At 40.3% G+C, this 23257-nt stretch overlaps 1 protein-coding gene across 1 annotated transcript in view; it reads left to right on the top strand.

The window, feature by feature from the left end:
• Positions 1-23257, top strand: part of LOC121330875 (histone-lysine N-methyltransferase NSD2-like) — a 45659-nt gene extending 22402 nt beyond the window's left edge. Inside the window, exons 6-23 of the mRNA XM_041277771.1 lie at positions 3804-3960; positions 6487-6549; positions 6757-6866; positions 10319-10406; positions 10526-10650; positions 11162-11296; positions 11473-11599; positions 13720-13920; positions 14553-14732; positions 15301-15457; positions 15561-15766; positions 15950-16053; positions 17066-17335; positions 18951-19067; positions 21066-21207; positions 21557-21663; positions 21769-21973; positions 22437-23257. Of these exons, the coding sequence (XP_041133705.1) occupies positions 3804-3960; positions 6487-6549; positions 6757-6866; positions 10319-10406; positions 10526-10650; positions 11162-11296; positions 11473-11599; positions 13720-13920; positions 14553-14732; positions 15301-15457; positions 15561-15766; positions 15950-16053; positions 17066-17335; positions 18951-19067; positions 21066-21207; positions 21557-21663; positions 21769-21973; positions 22437-22711 (2769 nt within the window). The 3' untranslated portion in view covers positions 22712-23257. The remainder of the gene's footprint in view (positions 1-3803; positions 3961-6486; positions 6550-6756; positions 6867-10318; positions 10407-10525; positions 10651-11161; positions 11297-11472; positions 11600-13719; positions 13921-14552; positions 14733-15300; positions 15458-15560; positions 15767-15949; positions 16054-17065; positions 17336-18950; positions 19068-21065; positions 21208-21556; positions 21664-21768; positions 21974-22436) is intronic.

Genomic DNA, 23257 nt, shown 5'->3' with positions numbered 1-23257 from the left:
TCATCACATAATCCAAAATTTTTAATTTAAAGCATCAATGAGGTATTTTGTAGACAATGCAAGATTGCACAATGCCCTGTGAAAGTCAGTCTGTCATTGGTATCTGTGAAATATATGGAATGTTTCCTTATGTTTTATGCCGTAGCTTGCTACTCTGGCTTCTTCCCTATTGAACTGAATCAGATGCGTCACCTACAAATACTCCCTGAAAAGGTGGAAGTAGCAAACAACTTTAATCATCCGTCTACTTTGTCTGCTAATACAGCAACAGTCAGGCAGGCGCGAGACCGCTATGGGAGATCAGCTGCTTGCTTTGTGGCTCTACAAACAGGCGAGTGAGGAAGAGACAGTGGAAGCTGTTAACTTGGGAGTGGCAGGAGAGGTAAAGCTGGTGTATTGAGGGCCTCCCAGGCCAGATGGGCTACAGTCAACTGATTTCTACTGTTTTGTACTTGCTTCAAAAGTACTGTAATAAAACAAAGTATAGATTAATACCACAGATTACATTTTGAAGTCTAACATGAAATACTATACTACTGTTATGGTTTTCGGTAGACATTTGCAATAGTGTTTTCTAGTTTCTTTGACTACATGATAAATAAAAGATCTAAATTATGTTCATATAGGGTTTTATTTTGTGTTTTTTTTTTTAATTCTCAATCCTAAAGTTCTAGGTGATAAACTTTTGACCATACCTGTATTGTTGCTTAAAGATCTTGGTTAGTTGCGACCTAGTCTATAGATTACTGTAGAAACGACATATCTGTTCTAGTTTGTACACTATATTGATCTAGTTTATAGTTACTAACATTTAGTGTTGTGCTTGCAACTCTATGAAATTCCTAATGCAGCCGCCACCGCATAGAGCGAGAGCGTTTGCGTTAACGTGATTCACCTGCAGTAAGCGAAGGACGGCATAAAATGCCACACAATACCCTGACATTCAAAATGTCAATTCAAAACAAACAAGCGTGTGCAGATACTCATTGCCCCTATAAAAAAAAAGCTGTATTAAAACATGAATGTAATAAAAAGTGCAAAAAAGTAATACAGTATGTACAGTACAGGCAGGCTACATTACTGCAAATTGCTTCCAGCGAAGAATTCTGTGATACGCATTTGGATGATCTTTTTTCACATGTATGGATGGCAAACTTTCAGCGTTTTCAAAAAAATCCAAATTTGGCTATATATCCGGATGCTGCACCATACCACGGAGGTAAACGCTCAGTAACGAGATGCAAACAGCTGATTGATCGATCTGTCAAGCATTTTACTACAGTAAAATGCTGCCTTTTGTATTGATTGGTGGATTAGTAAGAGAGATTACTATAGTAATAAGCAGTGTGTTTCTTATTTACAGTGCTTATAGAAAGTCTACACCCCCTTGAACTTTTTTCACATTTTGTTATGTCAGTGCCTCCGAGTTTCATGCATTTCAATTATATTTTTTTTCCACTTATCTACACACCATACTCCACACTGTTAAGGGGAAAAAATATAATTATATATTGAAAATACAAAATGGATATATTAAAATTACAAAACTGAAAGATCATAATTGGATAAGTCTCGACCCCCCTGAGTTAATACTTAGTGGAAGCACCTTTGGCATCAATTACAGCTGTGAGTCTGTTGGGATAGGTCTCTACCAACTTTGCACACCAAGATTTGGCAATATTTGACCATACTTCTTTACAAAACTGCTCAAGCTCTGTCAGGTTCCTTGGGGAGTGTTGATGGACAGCAGTCTTCAAGTCATGCCACAAATGTTCGATTGGATTTAGGTCAGGACTCTGACTGGGCCACTCAAGGAGATTTACCTTTTTGTTTTTTAGCCACTCCAGTGTAGCTTTGGGTCGTTGTCATGCTGAAAGGTGAACTTCCATCCCAGTTTCAGCTTTCTTGCAGAGGGGGCAGTAGGTTTTCCTCAAGCACTTCTCTGTACTTTGCTCCATTCATTTCATTTTCCCTTCTATCCCAAGTGCCCCAGTCCCTGCCGATGAGAAGCATCCCCATAACATGATGCTGCCAACACCATGATTCACAGTAGGGATGGTGTTGTTTGGGTGATTCACTGTGTTGGATTTGTGCCAAACATAACGCTTTGCATTTAGGCCAAAATGTTCCATTTTAGTTTCGTCAGACCACAAAACTTTTTGCCAAATGGCTACAGAATCTCCCGAGTGTTTTTTTGCGTACTTCAAACAGGATTCAAGGTGGGCTTTCTTGAGTAATGGCTTCCTTCTTGCCACCCTACCATACAGCCCAGATTTGTGGAGTGCTTGGGATATTGTTGTCACATGCACACTTTGACCAGTTTTGGCCATAAAAGCCTGTAGCGCTTACAAAGTTGTTATTAGTAACCTCTTGGTAGCCTCTGATCAGTCTCCTCCTTGCTCGATCATCCAGTTTGGAGGAATGGCCTGATCTTGGCAGGGTCTTGGCAGGAACGACCTGGTCTAGGCACGGTCTTGGTGGTGCCATACACTTCTTATTAATCATCTTGACCGTGCTCCAAGGGATATTCAAGGCCTTCTGTTTTTTTTTACACCCATCCCCTGATCTGTGGCTTTCAACAACTTTGTCCCGGAGTTCTTTTGAAAGCGCCTTGGTACTCATGGTTTAGTCTTTGCTTTGAAATGCACTGCGCAGAAGAGGGAACCTACAGGAACTACAGAATTTATCCTGAAATCAAGAGAATCACTATAATTTAACACAGGTGGAGTGTGTGATTTTGAAGGCGATTGGTTATACCTGAGCTAATTTAGGATTGCTATTACAAGGGGGATGAACACTTCCAACCAAGCTATTTCAGTTTTTATTTTTAACTACACATTTCTAGAATAGGTAGGATGACTGTATGAGTTCTGACTGTATGCTGTAACTTCTAGAACATGAAGAAAACATGGAGTGTTTTTAAACGCAGTCTTTTGGTGTTGCTTGCTTTTGTCAGTCAGCATTATTTTTAGTTATGGACAATTTTAACTTGTAATGTTTGAATGTGTTCACAAACAGAATCCCAAAAGGGCAAAATAAAACAAACAAATTCCTCTGCACTCCCAGCTACTGCAAATGACCCTGTACAGTATTATGCTGTTTTCTGTGGAGTTAAGATACAGCGTTCCATTTCCAAAGGGGAACAGTCAAGCCTTCTGTAGTTACCAACGCATTTGTTACCAAAATACAAATATGCTGTGTGCTGGGAAGCAATGCCACGTCTGAACTGTCTGGCATTTGAAAATTATAAATTGCTGGCAGGATTATGCACTTTGAAACTTTTTAATGCCAGTAACTCAAATATTACAATATTCCAGGTCTTCATTTTGGCCATCTGCCCTCAAGAGCCAACTATCTATAGTAGGCTTTTGACCCAGTTCAATCGGCCGAAACACCAGTTTCTAAGCAACTTTTACTTTTCAGATTTTCTGTGTGGATTAAGTACTTGTTTTGCAGACTACATGTTGTTTTTCTCCATAGTACCTTACAAACCTGCACATAGTGTTATATGGACATATGTGTCTCCCTTCCTGCAGCCTGGCTTGTCAGGCCTAGTGGCACATACACATGACAATTGATGGGACGAGCCATAGACCCCCAGCTTGCCAGCTTCCTAGTATCCTTGCACTTTGGTGAAACCTGGAGAAATATTTCTATGCACATGGAATGGATTTTTGGCATATCCATGAAGTCTTCCTTTTCCTTTGGTTTGGATGATATTTATTTTCACTATAGCTTGCAGGAATCTACAGACTGTGTTAATGGTACAAGAGATTGATTCCTCTTCTCTTTACTGCCCGCAGGTTGTTGCAGAACCCCCTGATGCTTGTAATGAAAGTGACGATAAAGACTTTTTTCAATCTGTGCTCCGTCCACTGAGCGGCAAGAAGAAAGCTGGGGTTAAAACCAAGACTGTAACTGGGACGGCTCGGGTTGAGGTCACCTCTGTTCCAGGCCCAGGTGAGGATTCTTGGGGTACCACTGCGGTCCTCAAGGGTGTGCACACAGGGAAATCTCAGCTCATAAGACCCAAGTGCTGTGCCTGTGATAGCAGTTGACATGATCTTAAATACTGATGCATTGGCAGGGTAACTAAAGCCATCACAGTGTGCTACTTCATGACCATGAACTTTACTTACTGGAATGCAATTTTTTAAACAAACTTGTTGTCCAAGGGACAAAATGTTAGAAAAATCTACACGTCCTTTTTAAAAATATTCTTGCCCCATCCCCATCACACAAAACACACACAAAAAAGTAGAATATAACTTGTAGGATTTTGGTTTTATTTCAGTGAACACAATCAATCAATTAGTGATTAACACGGGCGGATCTAGCCTTGTAGCTTGACAGGTTCACTAAATTCTTCAAGATACACAAAAGGTTCCCTGTGACCCAACCTCACCTCAACACATTTATAACATACTTTAAGGAGGTGTTCCTTTTCAATGTAGTTTGGAACACATTTGCTAATAAATGTAAGCAACTTACTAAGAGTACAACTATAATAAGCAATACTTAGAGTTATTCAAATCTAAAAATAGCTTCTGCCTGGTTTTTTTCCTACTCTTTCTATATAAGCTGAATCCATGTACAGATGTTTTAATTTGTTGCATCACAGATACAAAATCATTGTCAACTATTCCTGCTGCTTTGTGGAATTCTGATTTGTCTTGACGTTCTTTCAATTTTGCAACTTCAGAACTTCAGGACTGGAGTATAATCTGTCAAATTTCTCTGCATTTTGTACTGTTTTTCGACCAAATGCACCCAATATTTACAGTAGGATCCATCAAATTCTGCAAAGACGAAATATGTTTTATTTTGTTTATTTCTATTGAATACTTTTTTTAAACGGTGTACAACATTTACAGCTGTTTTCCCTCTAACCTCTTGTCCCATGATGGCTAACTGGAACACTGCTGCAGCAGAGTGATTCTTGTTTCATACGCTGATGGCTTTTTTTTCTCTACATTATTCTCGCTGAAATTAAAACATAAATGAATTAATACATAATTAAACACATTGCCATGAGATTAACAGTCTATTTTATTTTAAAATACAATATTGTACAGAATCTCGTATATAAGCATTTCATTTCTATCGTTATAAACATATCTGACAATCATGTTTTAACAATTTGTGTTTTAATATGTCCAATAAATACTAATATTATGTTCAAATCTCGTAATCCTTTTTTAAGTGTTAAAATTAAAAATTAAAAAAACTTGTAAATATGGAACTAAGTTAGCAACACTAAAATTGAAAATTATTTATTTTCAGGGAAAGTTTGTCTGGAAGTCTTCTAAATAGTAAACTTCACTTAAAAAAAAAAACACAGTGTGTGCTTGAACACAGTTGGCTCAGAAATAATTTTATAAATTACACAGCACAATGTTTTTCTAATCCGCTAATACCTTAGCGACTGGTGTTTTTTAGTTGTTGTAACTTTACTAGATTGCTGCATTTAAATGTTAGGTTTGTGCATGAAGAGAGCAGCATCAATTAATTGCAAATTTGCAAAAAACATAAATAATACCTTCAATTTAAAAGATTAGCCTGTGTATTGCCAGAGGCTCTCTTGTCATGTCTGGGTTTCTTTGTAATCAGCCGATCAGCTTTTTCCACAACTAGTCTATCAGAAGTGATAGGGGCGGGATTAAGCACTTTTTAAAATGTTTGTGTAGGAGCTAGACTTCCACAATTCAGTTTTCAGAAACTTGCCTGGTGCTCTAAAAAATATACCCAAGTGAGTGTCTTTCTAGCAATAGAACAAACATAGAAAAACTTAATAAATAAAAACTACTGGGCAGAGTGTAACGTCAGAACTTGTTGTCCTAGGCATCGGGCGATATAAGCTGCACACACCTGTGTTATTTAGTTTTTTCTATTTACACGTAGTTGTGTGCCTCTAGTGTTGTATAATAGAAATACAAACTCACTACTGAAATAACACTGGCAAGTAGCTCCACGCAGAACTTTTGCACTGTCATCCAGTGGTGGTGGTTGTGGAAAACAAACTAATTGCAGAACAGACAGCTGTTTTAGTGCATGTGCAATTCAACAATATCAGATGCACAACGCACTGAACTACTCCCAAGTGAAATTGCGCCATATAGCCAGTCGTAGTGCGGACAAATCATATGTTATGTTCAACGACGTATTAATCACCCAATGAGAAACTGATATTAAAATAATCTTTTATTCCCTGCTTGCTAGCAATGGAAAACACATTAATTATTCTTATTATATCATTATAATATCTCTTTCGTTGTTTTTGCTGTGTTAATGTCTGTTTTATATTTAGTTGGCGCTTTTAACAGCACTAAGGAAAGGAGTGTGTCAGGAAGCCTTTTTTGATTGGTTACAAAAATTCCCACTGTTAGTTTAATCATAGAAATGAAATGAAATAGAAACTAACCACTGTACAACTTAGTGTTACTGTTTAGCCCCCCCCCCCCCCCCCCCCCCCCCCCCCCCATTTAGACAAAGCAGAAAAGACCAAACCCAGCACTCTTCAGGGAAACAGAAAAAGGTCAAGAACCAAAGGTGAGTTAAAAGGACTTTCCTTAAAGAGATTATGTACACTAGTACTTGATGCAGAGTAATGCTTTTTCGCACTTTTAAAAAAAAAAAAAAAAATAATATTTTAATGAAAATCATAAATGTGGATAAACTGTTGTAAATGATTCCCTTCCCCGCTGTAGTCGTGTTTCTTTTTGTTTCATGTGTTTTTTTTTTTTTTTTTTTTTTAAGGAAAGGCAGAAGTAAAACAAAGAAAAAGGCTGAAGAGGCCCTTGGATGTTACAGAAGAGCCTCCAGCACAACCCAAGAGAGTGAAGTGGGACCGCAGTCAGAATCGCAAGGTGCTGTCTTTCATTGCATTTGTGTTACTAAATGTTGGTTTGCATTTGGGATTTCAATCTTCATGTTTTCTTTTAACCGATTAATCACCCCATCTGGACAATTTAATCGATTAATCACACTCGTTTACTATAATATGCAATTGTAGTGAAAGACAACTAAAAGTAACACTTGGCATTAATGCTATTTTATGCAATTAATGACACCTGAGATTTTACAGGGAACTCTAATTTAACAATTTGACAATAAATTAAAGTGTTTACTTGCATGTAACCTGATGTTAGCTGAGGCAAGTCTTTTAATATAATACATAATATGCTGTGCCATGCATTACTGTAAATTAGCAGCGGCACCGCAACCAATACTGTTTTGGATATGTTGAGCCATTTTTCATATAAACTTTAAAAGGTAATTTATTGAATTGAGTGCTATTTTATTTTAACTTAGTTAGCTGAATATGTCATAATTAAAGCTTAGACAGGCTGTAGCTGAAAATGTACTGCTATGGTACAGATTGAAACTAATTGAATAGATTGTTTTACTTGCAACCTCAGATAAGATACACTCCTAGTACTGCCGTGAAAGTATGCAGTCTGGCAAGTTGTAGTCTTTTTTTTTTCTTCCTTCTGAGTCAGTGGTTCCCAAACTTTTTTTGCTGTGCCCCCTTCAGAGATTTTTTTTTGCTGCCCCCTTCTAATAAATAGTAAAATTATATAAGATGGATACACCTTATTACAATCACTATTTATAATTGTAAAAGATTTGTTTAATGAAATGTTGCACCCTCATTTGCTCGTTTTCTATATTCTGCACACAGCAAATCCATGTATCTAAATCCAGATTTTTATTTAATTTTATTTGTGAAATAATATCAAATGAAGGAGGGCTGAATGATAGAGGTGTTGAGCTGCGATAGGTCTGAAACGACACAAGTTCTCTGGACGGATAGTTGATAGTCAATCATCCTGGAGACACACCGAGTCTGCCATTTACTATGGAGCTTTTACAATCGCCAGGAAGTCAGAAAAATTTATTTTCCAGTCCCGTCTTGGTGCCCTCCTAATAACCTCTGGAAAACACTGTTCTGAGCGATGGCACAATGTTGGGTATAGCTCCCTGTAACCCGTTTGCCATGTCTTTTGAAGTGCTCTCCACCGCCTTTCCAGATTTTTCTTTCACTGCTTTTTGCTGCATCACATGGGTAGACTAGATCAATGCTTTGTTTTTTTAATCTATCAACACCCATAGGCATGATTTAATCTTTAATCGATTAAAACCCCTAGTTTGCATATTTAATACTGTTACACTTGTAGTCACTGAGCTATTGCAGAAATGTTTTAGGTTACTATCACAAAGACGGCTGCAGTGGGTGACGTCAGACCAGAAACAGGAACCAGGAAATAAACAACAGAGAGGTGGAGTTGGGTGGAGCTGAGCGATTGGTTTCGCTCAGCATTTAATGAATGAATAGAACAGTAAATAAAAAGGTTGTAACAAACTAAAACACGGGACACGGCACTTTCTCCAAATTAAAGAGACAAACTAAATGGACTACACAGACAAACACGGCGAGCTGATATTTTAATTATTATTATTATTATTATAACCTCCGTCTCCAATCCCGTTCTCCACTCGCCGAACATACAACACAAAATAAACACAGGGGCAGGGAACTTTGCCACATATACCCCCCCTTATGCAAAGCACACATGGCCACCTCCCCCCTTAAAATCCCCAAAGTCTCGCTCAAAGTCCTGGGCCAAGAACAGGGACTTTAAGGGGTTGATGGGCGGCAATATTGCCAGTAGCCAGGCTGTTACTGGCCCATGCTGACAGTGGGACAAATCTCTCCTCCCGCTGTACCACTGGCAGCGGAAATGCTGCCAGTGGTGCGGCTGTCAGCAGACGTGCTGACAGCTCCCACACTGACTCCTTCAACTGGGGCAAGTCCAGCAGTGGAAAAGTGGTGATGGAGGCGGAGGCAGAGGCAGCTCTGCTCCTGGCAGTGGAGGCAGAGGCAGCTCCTGCTGATAGAGAGGGCGGAGGCGTGTAGTCTCCTGGCGACGGAGATGGGAGAGGGGCGTAGTCTCCTGGCTACAGAGGTGGGAGCGGCGTGTAGTCTCCTGGCGACGGAGGTGGGAGCGGCGTGTAGTCTACCCTTGTTGCAGGGGACTGGTGTGGCTCTCCCTCACTTGCAGGGGACTGGTGTGGCTCTCCCTCCTGCTCTGGAGACGACAGTGGTGGGACCTCCCCCTCTGGCGCTGGAGACTGCAGAAACGGCTCCTCTCCCTCTGGCGCTGGAGATGACTCCTCTCCCTCTGGCTCTGGAGGCAAAACCAGCAGGCATTAATCCTCTGCTGGTGGAGATGGGAGCTGCAAGTAGTCACCCTTCAGCCCAATGAGGATGCAGGTAGGTGTGGCTCCCCCCACTTGGAAGACAACCTGCTGGGGCAGTCCCATATCGGCAGCCAAGTAGTTGATCACCACGGCTGCCGGGTTCACGAAGACCACTGGGTAGTAATGTTGTTGTTCCCAGCGTTCCCAACGTTCCCCATCTTTGGCCCACAGCAGGTCAACAACCAGTGGGAGGTCCTCCCCGCTCCACTTCGGGTCCAACACCCAGTCCAGCATCTCCTCAGAGGACAGGAAAGGCTCTGTCTCATCCCTCCTGGGCTATAGTTCCTCCTCTTCATAACTGCAGAAGGGACAGCTTGAAAAGCGATGCCCCTGTTCACAGAGGGGGCACACCGGCGACGGCTGGTTGTATCGCACTGGGTTCCTAGCCTTCAGGTGGAACTCCTCTGTGTCCTCCTCCTGCAGTCGTTGCTGTCGCTTTCCTCTCCAGCTTCTTCTCCCCATTTCTTTTATTTTATTTTATTCTTTTTTCAAAAAAACTGGAGTCCCTGCTCTGGTCTGCGTCTAGGAGGCGCTGGTAATCCTGGTTCTGACACCACGTGTCACAACGATGGCTGCAGTGGGTGATGTCAGACCAGAAATAGGAACCAGGAAATAAACAACAGAGAGGTGGAGTTGGGTGGAGCTGAGCGATTGGTTTCGCTCATCATGTAATGAATTTACAGAACAGTAAATAAAAAAAGGTTGTAACAAACTAAAACACAGGACACGGCACTTTCTCCAAATTAAAGAGACAAACAAAATGGACTACACAGACAAACGCGGCGAGCTGATATTTTAATTGTTGTTATTATTATTATTTTTATTATTATTATTATTATAACCTCTGTCTCCAATCCCGTTCTCCACTCGCCGAACACACAACATACAACACAAAATACACACAGGGGCGGGGCACTTTGCCACAGTTACATAAAGGTTAATGCTTGCAACCCCAAGTCATTACAAGAGAAGTAATGCAGATAATGCAGGCATGCCTTATCTCTTGATTTTCAATTGGCGAGAATCTAACCCACTGCATATTTTTCCTCCATTTTAGAAGAACCCAATTAAACAGTTGAAATCAAAACCTGCAGCAGAGACCAAAGTATCACCAGCTGCCTCAGATGTTCAGAATAGCCAGTCTGGTAAGACTCTTTAGAATTGACTTTCTATCTTGTCTTTTTATATTCTTTTTTTTTTTTTTTTTTTTTTTAAAGTTGCAGTAGGTTTTGATTGCAGCTGGATTTACATGTTTGTTTTCCAGAAAGCAAACTGTCGGACAAGTGCAAGCCCCTGAAGAAAAGGAAGCATTCATCTTCAGGGGGGGGAGCGCTGCTCGCTGTGGCCAGCAAGAGCTCTCCCCCACCAGCCTCCTGCGCAGAACACGAGGTAAACTCAGAGACGCCCAGAAACACACAAACCACCACCCACACGCAAACCTGGACTTCAGGAATTTCAATATGTAACCTTCCATGTAACCGCTTACCTTTTTTAAAGTTGTATTTGTTATATTTTGACTTCTTTTTTTTCCACTACTTTCACATTTCACTTTCACATACAAATGTATCAAGATACTACTTAATAATGGCACTTCCAAATAAGATTGGGGAAATAAATAAATAAATCCAACAAGACTGTACATTTTAGTTTGGTAAATACTAGTTTTGGATTTTTTTTTTTTAATTAACTGACTTATACAGCGTTGTTTACTCTAAGTATTTACTCCATTCTGAGCCTTTTTCAGCATTTCCGCTTGTATTGAAACTGCTGTGAGATAGTGCCTCCTTAATATTTTTACACCCTTTGTATAGAGTTCAGAATGACCGGAGTGGGATATCTATTTCCAAATGTTAATGTTTCGTTGTGTGTGTGTGTGTGTGTGTGTGTTCACCTGCTCCAGACCTCCTCTGACAGACACGGGGACGAGCGCCCAGAGTCTCCTTGTGAAAGTGCCGACGAGACCCAGACAGAGGCCTCTGTCTCCTCCAAGAAGTCCGAGCGAGGAGGGAATGTGAAAAAGGACAATGTGTGTCAGGTGACTATCATTCTGCTCTGTAAACCCCTAGCAACTTTCATGTATCCCAAAATCTGATACACTGATAAGCAAAGCAACCCAATAAACAATCTCCCTGCTAGAACACGGGGACATTACTATACAAGACTGAGCTGAAAATGGGTTTATTTATACATGGATGTATTTATTATGTTTAGGTTTGCGAAACTATTGGCGATTCACTGATGCTGTGTGAAGGGCAATGCTGTGGCCATTTCCACTTGAATTGCTTGGGGCTAATGGAGAAACCAGAAGGAAGGTTTCTGTGTTCTGAATGCACCTCTGGTAAGCCGTGGAAATACTGCAACATGAGCTGTTGTGTTATAATTCAATAATGTTCTACAATGCCACAATGAACAACAATATGTGAAATTTAATAAGAGTTTTGGTAAATGAGAGCTTTTCCTTGCAAGTCGTTTAAATCTTGTGAAGGACAAACCATTTATTTTATGTTTTTACATTTTTGCAGTAAAATGCAACCTTAACCCTTTGTGGACTGAATTCTACCATTTTAAGGGCTGACCTGAGATGACTTAACTTTAGAGCATTTATCAGACCAAATATCTACTTAAAGTATACAGTATTGTACAATTCTAAAGCTGCTGCACTGCAGATTATTAAACACATAATGGTTTTATTCTATGATCAAGCATACCCACACTGACCTAGTCTGAATGTGAAAAATTTAAAAATCCACTTGAAGATTCATTTCATAAGTAATTTACTGATCTCCTACTTACAATGGGTAAAGCTATCAGTGGTAGCTACAAACAGCAGGAGCGAGAATCTGAAAACCTTTTTAATATCATGTACGGTCTTCATTTTGCACAGTTGTTCGACAGGTGCGCGTTTTTACCTTTTTTGATATGTGATTGGCATGGTTTTAGCTTAGTATTGTATATATCCATTGAAAGCATAGAGAGTTCTAGCTTTTTCAAAAGCTGAGTGTTTGTGAACTGAAAATACCAAGGGTTACACTGGCATGAAGGAAAATCTAAATTTACCCAACTAGAAAGCAAAAACAAAAGTAGAAAAAACGTGTGCAATTTTCTTTTTTGAAATTACTTTAAAAAATGTAATTCATAAAAACTATTAGTATACTTATGTGCATACATATTTTTGAAAACGAATGTCTGATCAACAGTAAACATAAGCTAATTGATTTCAACTTTTTTTTTTCAAAAATGCTTGATGTACGCTTTGTACATAAAATAGTTAAACAACAACACATTTTTACTATAAATAAGTACTAAATACAACATTATAAAAACTAATAGCTATACAAATAATATACTACATTGGACCAAATTCATAAATGGTCAAAGGAAAAAGGAACCATTAATGTAAAATATAAAAAAAATAAATAAAAAATCTCTAACAAGAAGGTTAACTGATGCATTTATGTAAGTGTAACACATTAGCCTACACTAAACAGTTGTATAGTGTACTATCCTTATACACATTTAGTATATTTATAAACAGGGCTTGTTTCACATAACTAACATCTATTGAAAACTAAACCAAAAAACTGGAATGTTCAGTCTCATCTACTTCAGAATGTTCACTACTGGTATGAAGAAGTTCATAATGCATAAGATATTCATCTCGTTCTGGCATTCATTCCGTCAACATCTTCTATAAAAATGTCTTTGGTTTCTTTTGGATCAGTAAACGTTCTGGGTCTTACAAAACGATTTCAGAAACCTCTCTGGTAAAGTATTGCTCTTTGATGCCATGGTCTACGGTAATTTCGAGTAAAAACTACAACCACAGATACTGAAATGCTGTACCGTCACCAGAAACTCAACTCCAGTGAAGTACATTCTGATTTGGTTTGTCATGCCTGAAGTTTTCACACAGATATTTCACTAGAGTAAATGTTTTTGTTTGTTTTGTAAATATTTTGGGTGATTTTTAGTATGCGGTTCTGTGTACTTAAACACATCGTGGAAGCCGAATCGCTCGGCAGAAAAGAAAAAAAAAGCCTTGCTAAAATAAAATAAAAATATCAATCTTGACCTACAGACCGGAGTAACTGTGCTTTGGTTGATTTGTCTGAAGTCTAAGGTTTTTATTTTAATTTGAAAAAAATTTACAAACATTATCAGATGAATTTGTCAGAAATTTATAATGGGCTATCTGCGAAGTTAAAAATGCAGTAGATACAATAGATTTAAAAAAAAAATGATGGATTTAATGATAGTGAACCAAGACATTTGACCAAGGTGTGTACAAACTGGTGGTAGTTATTTGTTGTATTGCACTGTATATTGAAATACATTTGAATCGGTATGAACCCTTCTTTTTAATTGGGATTTGGTTTTAGTGTGGTGTGTTGGGGTGCTTCGTCCACAGTGTTAGTGAAACGACCTCAGCCTTGTTTTCTGATGTGGTTTATCCTGCAGGAATCCACTCTTGCTTTGCGTGCAAGAAGAGCGATGGAGAGGTGAAGCGCTGCATGGTTCTCCAATGTGGTAAATTCTACCATGAAGACTGCGCAAGGAAGTACCCTCCATCTGTGTTTGCAAACAAGGGCTTTCGCTGCCCCTTACACTGCTGCGTCAGCTGCTTCGTCAACAATCCCTCAAACCTCAAATCTACTAAAGGTAGGAAACCTGTAAAGCAAAGACAGTTCAGAGAGCTGTTTTTGTAATTTGTCTATCCGAAATGTGTGAGAGAGATTTTAATGGTCCGCTGCCGTTTAGGTCAATTGAGTAAGCCCCAGTAGTACCAACTTCAAACTTAAATATTACACTTTAATTTTCACCCACTAGGTGGCAATGGTGTATTACAATGTCCTGCAAAGGGGGGTGACAAAGCCAGTCTGATTTAAAACTTGCACTTCACTATGTAACAGACCACAAGCTTCAAATATATATATATCATTTATTTTAATGTAAGCCGTGGTCATCTTTCTATTGAAACAGTGGAACATATGTTAATTGAAATGTCTTGCACCATGAACATGAATTGGGGTTGTTTTTTAAATTCTGTTTAGTTTCCTAAACTTTAGATGTTTTATTGTATTTGGAATGCTGGTAACCCATATAAATAAGCATTTCAGTTTAAAACAAACTCTGCAAAAGATGCAGCTGATCTTAGAGTATGTATGTTGAAGACTATAAATACTGAATGTGAAGTAGATAACCTTACACTGGGTACAAACACTCCATATGTTTGAACAAAAGTTGGATAGCGTTTGAGCTCCTCTGAAATGTAATGTCTTCTCAATTTCCAGGTAAAATGGTGCGTTGTGTGCGCTGCCCTGCCGCCTATCACGCGGGGGACACGTGCATTGCTGCAGGATGTGAGGTCCTGGCCTCCCACAGCATCATTTGCACCAGCCACTTCACAGCCAAGAAAGGGTACAGCCACCACGCGCATGTCAACGTCAGCTGGTGCTTCGTCTGCTCTAAAGGTTAGCACAATTCCCTTTCAACTTTAGGATTTCTCATTCCCTCGCTGTCCAATCGACAAAATAAAGGCATATCGTGATTCTGTAATCCATATTTTAACACCCAGCATGAGACTGCGTTAAGATTACAAATCCTGACAGGAGCTCCCAGGGGGTGGCACTCAGTTGGCCAAGCACCGCCCGGGGGGAGGGAGGGTTAGGTCGGCCAGGTTATTCTCGGCTAAATGCGCACCAGCGACCCCTGTAGTCTGGCTGAGTGCCTGCGGGCTTGCCTGTAAGCTGCCTTGTCCTCCAACACTGTAGCTCTGGGTGGCTGCGTGGTGAGTCTGCAGTGTGGAAAAAAGTGGTCGGCTGACGGCACACGCTTTGGAGGACAGTGTGTGCCTGACTTCGCCGCTCCCGAGTCAGCGCGGGGGTGGTAGCGGTGAGCTGAGCTAAACAAAATAATTGGACACTACTAAATTGGGGAGAAAACAACAAAAAAAAAAAACTAACTGGCGACTGCTAAATAAAAAAAAAAAAAAAAAAAAAAATTACAAATCCTGTGTTATCTTCCTCCCTGTTCCTGCAGGGGGCAGTCTGTTGTGCTGCGAGGCCTGTCCTGCTGCTTTCCACCCTGATTGTCTCAATATAGAGATGCCTGATGGAAGCTGGTACTGCAACGACTGCAAGGCTGGCAAGAAGCCGCAGTACAGAGACATCATCTGGGTCAAACTGGGCAGCTACAGGTGAGAAGCATATTCAGGAAAACACAAGCACTTGAAGCTGATACAGTGGTGAACTTATAGTGCAATTCAAGCCGACCCTATTCTCCGTGCAATCTTTGACTAGATGGTGGCCGGCAGAGATCAGGCACCCGCGGAGTATCCCCCCAAACATCCAGCACCTGCGCCACGAGACCGGGGAGTTCCCCGTATTCTTCTTCGGCTCCAAGGATTACTTCTGGACACACCAGGCCCGCGTCTTCCCGTACATGGAGGGAGATCGGGGGGGCAAATATCAAAAGATGAAGGGCATCGGCAAAGTCTTCAAAACAGGTAAACTACACTCCTCATAGGAGGAAATAAATCACTTGTGTTACAGGAAAACAAGGAACGTTTTGTTAGCAGTAATTGATTCCCCCCCCCCCCATTTAAAAATGATCCTGTACGAGTTTAAACTGATGTTGGTCTTTTTAATTTTTTAATTTCTTTTAATAATCCCCCACCGGTCCGCTGCAGCTCTACAGGAGGCAGAAAAGCGTTTTCAGGAGATCAAAAAGGAACGAGAAGCAAAGGAAGCCCAGGAGAATGAGCGCAAACCACCGGCCTACAAGTACATCAAGGTTTGTCATGTTAGGAAGATTTGGGACAAGGTCCTCCAAACTATCAATAGTCAAACAGCAAAAAAAGTGTTAGAGAAAAATAATTACTGCTTTCAAGGTATTTTCTAATCTGTTGAGATTTGTGCTTTTGTTTTTAGGCTATATATGCCCCATTTAGCCCTTTTGCTGTCCTATGTCGGACCAGGTCCGACATTACAATTTTCCCTTTCCAGTCCGATGTTGGACCCTGTCTGACATCATCAAAAAGACGTCAAGCACAGGTCTCTAGTTGCTTTTTCTCAGGAAAAAGCAGAGAAAACCTTTCAATGGCCGAGTGAGACCAATAGGACCCGAATGAAGCCAAAAAAAAGGGGGGCGTATCTGAGCAATACACATAGCCCCTGCACCGCAGAGATAACACGGACACAAACAAAGGCGATAGCTGCTTCCGCATCCAGCGCTCAACATGTATCACGGACATTTGAAGAGCTTTTTGAGATGTTATAGTAATAAAATAATGACTTGGATCACATTATTGAGGAATTTGCCGATAAAACGAGTGATCAGGAGAGGATTTATCAGTATGCACGTCTATAAAGAGGTATGTGTAAAATGCAGCGAACAAGGGGTGGGGCTTGGCTGGAGATGCAGTACTGAGTGTCCATTTGCTATGCAGGGTCTTTTAAACCTGTTTTACTCTGGTAGGGGGCGACGACAACTTTAAACAGCAAGTTTAAAATAAACGGCACGTGTGAAAATAAACTGGACCTGACAAGCTCTGAATAAATGGACTGCTAAGGGTTAATATACTTCTATTTTGTAACATCATTATGTTAAAAAAAAATTTCAGTGGTTTGAAAATCTGTTCCATATCCTCTGACAAATGTTCCTGAAACTAGGCTTTGATCACATCTCGTTACTCTGCATTTCCACAACTCAACTGCCCAACTTTCTATGTTTTTTTTCTGTGTATTTATTCTTTTTAGTGGGTCCTTGTTTGTTGTTTTTTGTAACCACACTTATTAATACACAGGTAAACAAGCCCTGTGGGAAGGTCCAGATCTACACTGCAGACATCTCTGAGATCCCCAAGTGTAACTGCAAGCCTTTGGACGAGAGCCCGTGTGGCTTTGAGTCAGAGTGCTTGAACAGGATGCTGATGTATGAGTGCCACCCAGCTGTATGCCCGGCAAGAGAGCGCTGCCAGAACCAGGGCTTCACCAAGCGCCAGTACCCAGAGACCAAAATCATCAAGACTGCGGGCAAAGGCTGGGGCCTGGTGGCCAAGAGAGATATCAAAAAGGTGAGAGTGATCAGTATCTATCTGTTTGATCAGCTCTAAGCGTTTAAACTTTACCGTATTTGGAATACTGATAACAACCTATATTAAGAAGTTCTACAGTAGATGTGGCTGATCTTAAATCATATGGATGTGTGTATGCAAGACTATTAACACTGAATGTTAAATCAATAACCATACACTATAGCAGTGGTTCCCAACCTTTTTCAGTGTAGGGACCACTTTGGTGTTTGGATTTTTCACACGGTCCTCGCATTTTTTCATAGCAGCATTTTGAAACTCGGTTGTATGTGTATATGTATAAGTACATGTATAAAGTAAAGTATTTATATAATGTACCCAACTTAATGAGATTCCTGGGCTTGGATCTTGGCTGCCAGGTCAGCAAGGAATATTCTTGTCATTTTGTGCAATGCAAGCTGCTGATAGCGGTCTCTCTTTTGTTTTACTTTTTTTTTTTTTTTTTTTTTTTTTTTAATTTTCACATTCTGAATGCTTTGTAGATAAATGGTGTCTCAGTTTTGCAGGTTAAGAGTTTTGTTTGACAAAACCTTCTGATAAATAATGCACCGGGTCTTGGGTCGTCATCGGATCCACCAGTGCTGGTCCCCACAAACAGTTAACTCGTAGCAAATTAATCTGTCCCTTTCTAACGCAGTTTATTATTCACCAGCTTCGCTCGGTGTACATATAAAAAACACTGGAATACGAAGATGAGGTGGGTGGGAAGAAATTTGAAAAATTAAGTGATTGGAGGGTGTACAGGATGTTACCTGCCACTAGGTATTCCACTGCATAATTTTAGGAGTGGCTTGCAGACCACCTGGAGTTTACTCACGGACCACTGCTCTATAGTAACTACTGTATAAACACTGCCATATATTGACTAAAGTGCTTTTCTGTACGAAGTAGCAGAACTGAAGATCTACTCCATGTAAGTAGAAGCTTTTTTTGTTATTTGGCAATTGGAAATACATACAAAGCGTCCACTGAAGGGATGAAGCCCGAGTGAAGGATACACCTACGAGACCTCAGATGGAATTCTTGCAGAATAATGAGGAAAACATTTGTATTCATCAGCAACAAAAATAGTGTTGCAAAAAAACAGAATTTTTTTAATTTATCATTTTTCTAATAGCAATAGAACTCGCATGAAACAGCTTTATTGTGTGGTTATGTAAAGGCCTGCCCTCGCTATCGGCTCGGGACAACATTAAACGACACGAGGCAAGCCTTACCAGACGATAAAGCCCTCTTCAGGTTCTGTTGCTTAATTTACTGATAATTTAAAATGAGTTTCCCTGAAGGGACTGGTTATTTAAATTTGTTAGCTTGTGATTAAAAATAGTGAAGTGTTGGGTGTAAAGACAAATGCAAAATAAAATGCAAGGTGATAGAAACCTTTGTTACATGTAGTCCTGTGCTGTGTCATGCATGCTAACATTCTGAGAATTAGATATTGTTAAATACTGAACACCATGTTGTTTTATGTTTATACACAAGTGCTAGGGCTCTCAATAAGATCTTGCACGGGGCCTGCGTTTCTACTGCATGGAATGTGAGAAATATTTGTTACACTGTTATGTATTTTCCTTACAGGCTGCTTGTGTTTTTTCAGGGGGAGTTTGTGAATGAATATGTTGGGGAGCTGATAGATGAAGAGGAGTGCAGAGCGAGAATTCGATATGCGCAGGAGCACGATATCTCGCATTTCTACATGCTGACCATTGACAAGGTAAGGGCTCTCTTTTGTAAGCAAGGAGTAGCAGGATTCATATAAAAAAGGGTGATTTTATTGGATGAGTAACTTACAAGGTATTAGGTTTTTTTTTTTTTTTTTTTTTTTTTTTTTTTTTTAACAAGTTCAATGTTTGTGCAATAATTCAAACAAACAAATCAAGTTTCTGACTTTTGAAAGGTATTCTCGTTCGTGAGCGATGCTTTACATTCTGATTTGACATTGATACCCATTATTGTTCAAGTCTACTTCTGTAGCCTGTCCTGCCTGCATGCTCCCACTACTCTTTAGGTACATTCATTTTAGTGGCTGCATATCGGTGTAGCAGAGCTGCACTCAAACAAATGGACAGTATCACTGGGAATTATTTTTTGTATTTTGAAATATTTTATTGGTGGGGAAATAAAAGCATGAGTGAAATCTTATCGTTTTACAAAGATGTCTAACAGCACTAGAAGTCTGCCTTTGGTGTTCAGAAGTGTGATCGTAAAGACAACTGCACCCTCTCAAAAACAGAAAAAAACAAACTTTGCTCTTTTGAAGACTTAATCTGTGGTTTGGTAACCCAATCACAAGACCTTTCCAGAGCTGTATGTAATAAGCATTTAACTGCTGTGACCAGTATGCGTGTCAACTAACAATCAGTTGCTAGTTTTAAGTAGCTGTTTTTCTCGGTTTTCCATTGGTGTAGACACGTTTCCTCCTGTTGTGGTGTGTACTGTCTTTGGCCGTTCCCTCACCGTCACAGCAAGCTTGGTTTTGTAATCTGCTTTTCACAACCGGGCGTGCAATTCTGTACAAATAAAGCACATATCTGTTCAAGTGCAGGTTTGGGGTCAATTCCTTTTTAATCAATTCCAACACATCATTGATCAAAACAGTGGCTACAAATGACTTCAATTGAAGTCACTGTTGGTCAATTAAATTGGCTTCATATGAAAGTAGTTTAACAATAACAACAGTTATGTCTCTAAAGTATGAATTGGAATGGAGTGGCTCATCCAGTGAAAGCACTGCCGCTGGGAGCGCAGGATGAGTCACACAGCTAGGACTCTGCCAGTTCACGTCCGGGCTGTGCAAAGAGGCTGAACTTTGCTGGGGACTCTGAAGGGGGCATCACATTGGCTCTGATGCTCCAGGGGTGGGGGGTGGGAAAACCTGCAAGGATTACTCCTCGTCATGCAACAGCAAACCCTACTAGCCAGACACCGAGCACATTCAGAGTGGATAAAAAGGAGGGCTGATCTCTGTTCTCCGGGATCGGTAGCCCGCCCACATCTGCTCTGGATTGCTCGGCGTAAAAATGATTCTGACTTTAGGTTTGTGAGATTGGAGAATGCTCACACACCCTCAAAACCAATAGAAGGTTTTAAATCTACAATGCTTTGCCAAGTGACCTGTAGTGTAGATCCTTAAAACCAGTCAGATTATTAACTAAACAACCTATGTGTCACTTTAGAATCTTCGGTGCTGCAGTCATTTATACCTCGTTTCCATGACCACGGATTGACCGCCATTCTGAACTGGTCCGGGTTCTCCCGCATTCCTCTTGAACCCCCATTGACACTACCCGACTATCTTTCCCAGCAGGTCTTGCGGCTAAGGTCACATCCATTTGTTTACACAACATAAAGGATGAAAGCTATTACTTCTGACAATCCTATCAATTTTCTGGAGTTATGTGTTAAAAAAAAAATGATATAATATTAAAGCACGGAGAAACCTGCTCACCACAGATGCCGATTTAAATGTTTATACCCACTCGTCACTTTATTGATCAGTGTTTTGATTATCTTGCTTTGGGGAAAAAATTAGGGGCAGCTTGGATTGGCAGCCAGCGTGGGGTTGGCTAAATTTAAAATGGAAATGCAGTATCAGGGGCGGCTTGGTTTTCAGCCCAGGTTGAGTGGTGCATGGAAACGAGGTACTAGCCCTCTTCTGGATCGGTGGTGTCATTACCATTAACCTCATCTGAATACCCTATTGCGTGTTTAGGATCGGATCATTGATGCTGGCCTCAAAGGGAACTACTCTCGTTTCATGAACCACAGCTGCCAGCCCAACTGTGAGACGCAGAAGTGGACGGTGAATGGAGACACACGGGTGGGATTGTTTGCTGGCTGTGATATTCCGGCAGGTAAGACAGTTTATACAGGGCACATTCCATTGCAAACTACTGCAGTAAATACAATAGCAATACTGGAGGAATGAGAATGAATTATCTTCAAACAGTTGGTGCTCAGCATCTTTGTGCTGTGTTACAGACAGAGAGGGGGACTGATGGCTCAATTGCAAATTTAGGGTTCATTTTGGTTGTGTAGCATTTTTTGACCAGGAGCTTGGGGGTAACACTCCTTGTTCGTCAGAATGTTGCAATGGGTTCTTTACAATTAGACTTGGATGTGTCATCAAAAGAACACCTCCAGTGTCACTCTCTCACACACACTGCATCTTCATTGTTCATTTGAATTGTCTTGTAAATCCAGGGACAGAGTTGACCTTCAATTATAACCTTGACTGTCTGGGCAATGAGAAGACTATCTGCAGGTGTGGAGCTCCTAATTGCAGTGGGTTTCTTGGAGACCGGCCCAAGGTAAAGGATCTGATAACTCTCCACTGCAAATGAAATGTACGTCTTGTCTACGGTGGTTTCATAATGTTCCTGTTCTCTGTTGCCCTTTCTGCTTTATTAATGAAGAATGCAACCAGCAATACCTCAGAAGACAAAGGGAAGAAAGGCAAGAAAAAGCTGAAGAGGCGCAAGTCTCGTAACGAAGTGAAGAAGCAGTCTGAAGACGAGTGTTTCCGCTGTGGCGATGGGGGAGAACTCGTGCTCTGTGACAAGAAGACCTGCACGAAGACCTACCACCTCTCCTGCCTCGATCTCACCAAGCGCCCTTTCGGTGAGTGCAAAACACTGGTCAAATCGTCATAATACATGACAAACTGGCCTGTGTATGCTAATCTACTGTATTGTGGTTCCTTTTTTTATTATTATATAAACACATGACATTTTGAGTTTATGGGTATCATCCCTAATATGAGGTGAACTAAAACGGTTGTTTCGAACAGCATGGTTTTGATAAGTAAAAGTTTTGTCTGAGATCCACAACAGATGTTCAGCACATTTTGTATTATCTGTTTTATATTGGTGTGTGGGACTTCAGGTAAGTATTTAATTAGAGAAACTATTCCTGCGTTTGCCATATGTTTTCATTACACTTCTGCAGGACGCAAAATTGAATGTGTTTAATATTACAAGGGACTGTTACCATGCAACTAAGTGTGTTAATAGTCCATTAAAATAAAGCAATCAGCAGCAGCAGTTGAGCACTTGCATGATATGTCTGTTTGTTTGCTTGTCAGGGCGATGGAACTGCCCGTGGCACCATTGCGATGTCTGTGGGAAAAACTCTGTAGCCTTTTGCCAGATCTGCCCAAACTCCTTCTGTAAAGAGCACCAGGAGGGGGCGCTGTGCACGTCACCAATGGATGGACAGCTACGCTGCTTTGAACACGAAGATCTGGTCCAAAGCCACACTCGGGAAATTGTGGAAAAGGAACAGGAACCAGAACCACTGTCAGAGAAGCAGACTGGGAAGTCCAAGCCGACCAGGAACTCTAGAAAAAGCTTAGGCTGAGCACTATAGTGGGAGAGAGACTAATTGCAGTTCCAAGCTGCTAACACTATTCTGTACATAAAACACACCACTTCCCTCAATGAATGTTTCAGTACTGTACAGCTTACTGTAGTTTCAGGGGAAACAATCTGGCTTAAAAAATAAATAAAATTAATACATCTGCACTGATACTTAACTGTGGTAATCACGGACTGAAGAGGAACACAAACTCCAACTTTACAGCATTACAGTTTACACTTGAATTATTTTATTTAACAAACTTTTTTCTGGAAAATATAATACAGTAGAGGTATATATTTAAAGTTCATAATAATAAATGAGACTGGAAGTTTTTAGAGTTGCATAAACATTTTACCAGCTGATCAGTGTTTTAAGAATTGTAATATCTTTAACAAAAAAACAAGAAGACACTATCAGTAGCTCTTGAGTTCTGTCTTTCTGTACTGACGGAGTTTGCATTTAATTTATAGTAATACTTTGTTTTAATTGTTTGTAGTTTTTTTTTTTTGTAGCTCAATTGGTCTTTATGAAGAATAGAAAAACATT

The sequence above is a fragment of the Polyodon spathula genome, chromosome 2 (genome assembly GCF_017654505.1).
Source record: "Polyodon spathula isolate WHYD16114869_AA chromosome 2, ASM1765450v1, whole genome shotgun sequence".
NCBI lineage: Eukaryota > Metazoa > Chordata > Actinopteri > Acipenseriformes > Polyodontidae > Polyodon > Polyodon spathula.
The sequence above is the reverse complement of the archived record's forward strand: the minus strand, read 5'-3'. Positions and strand labels throughout refer to the sequence as shown.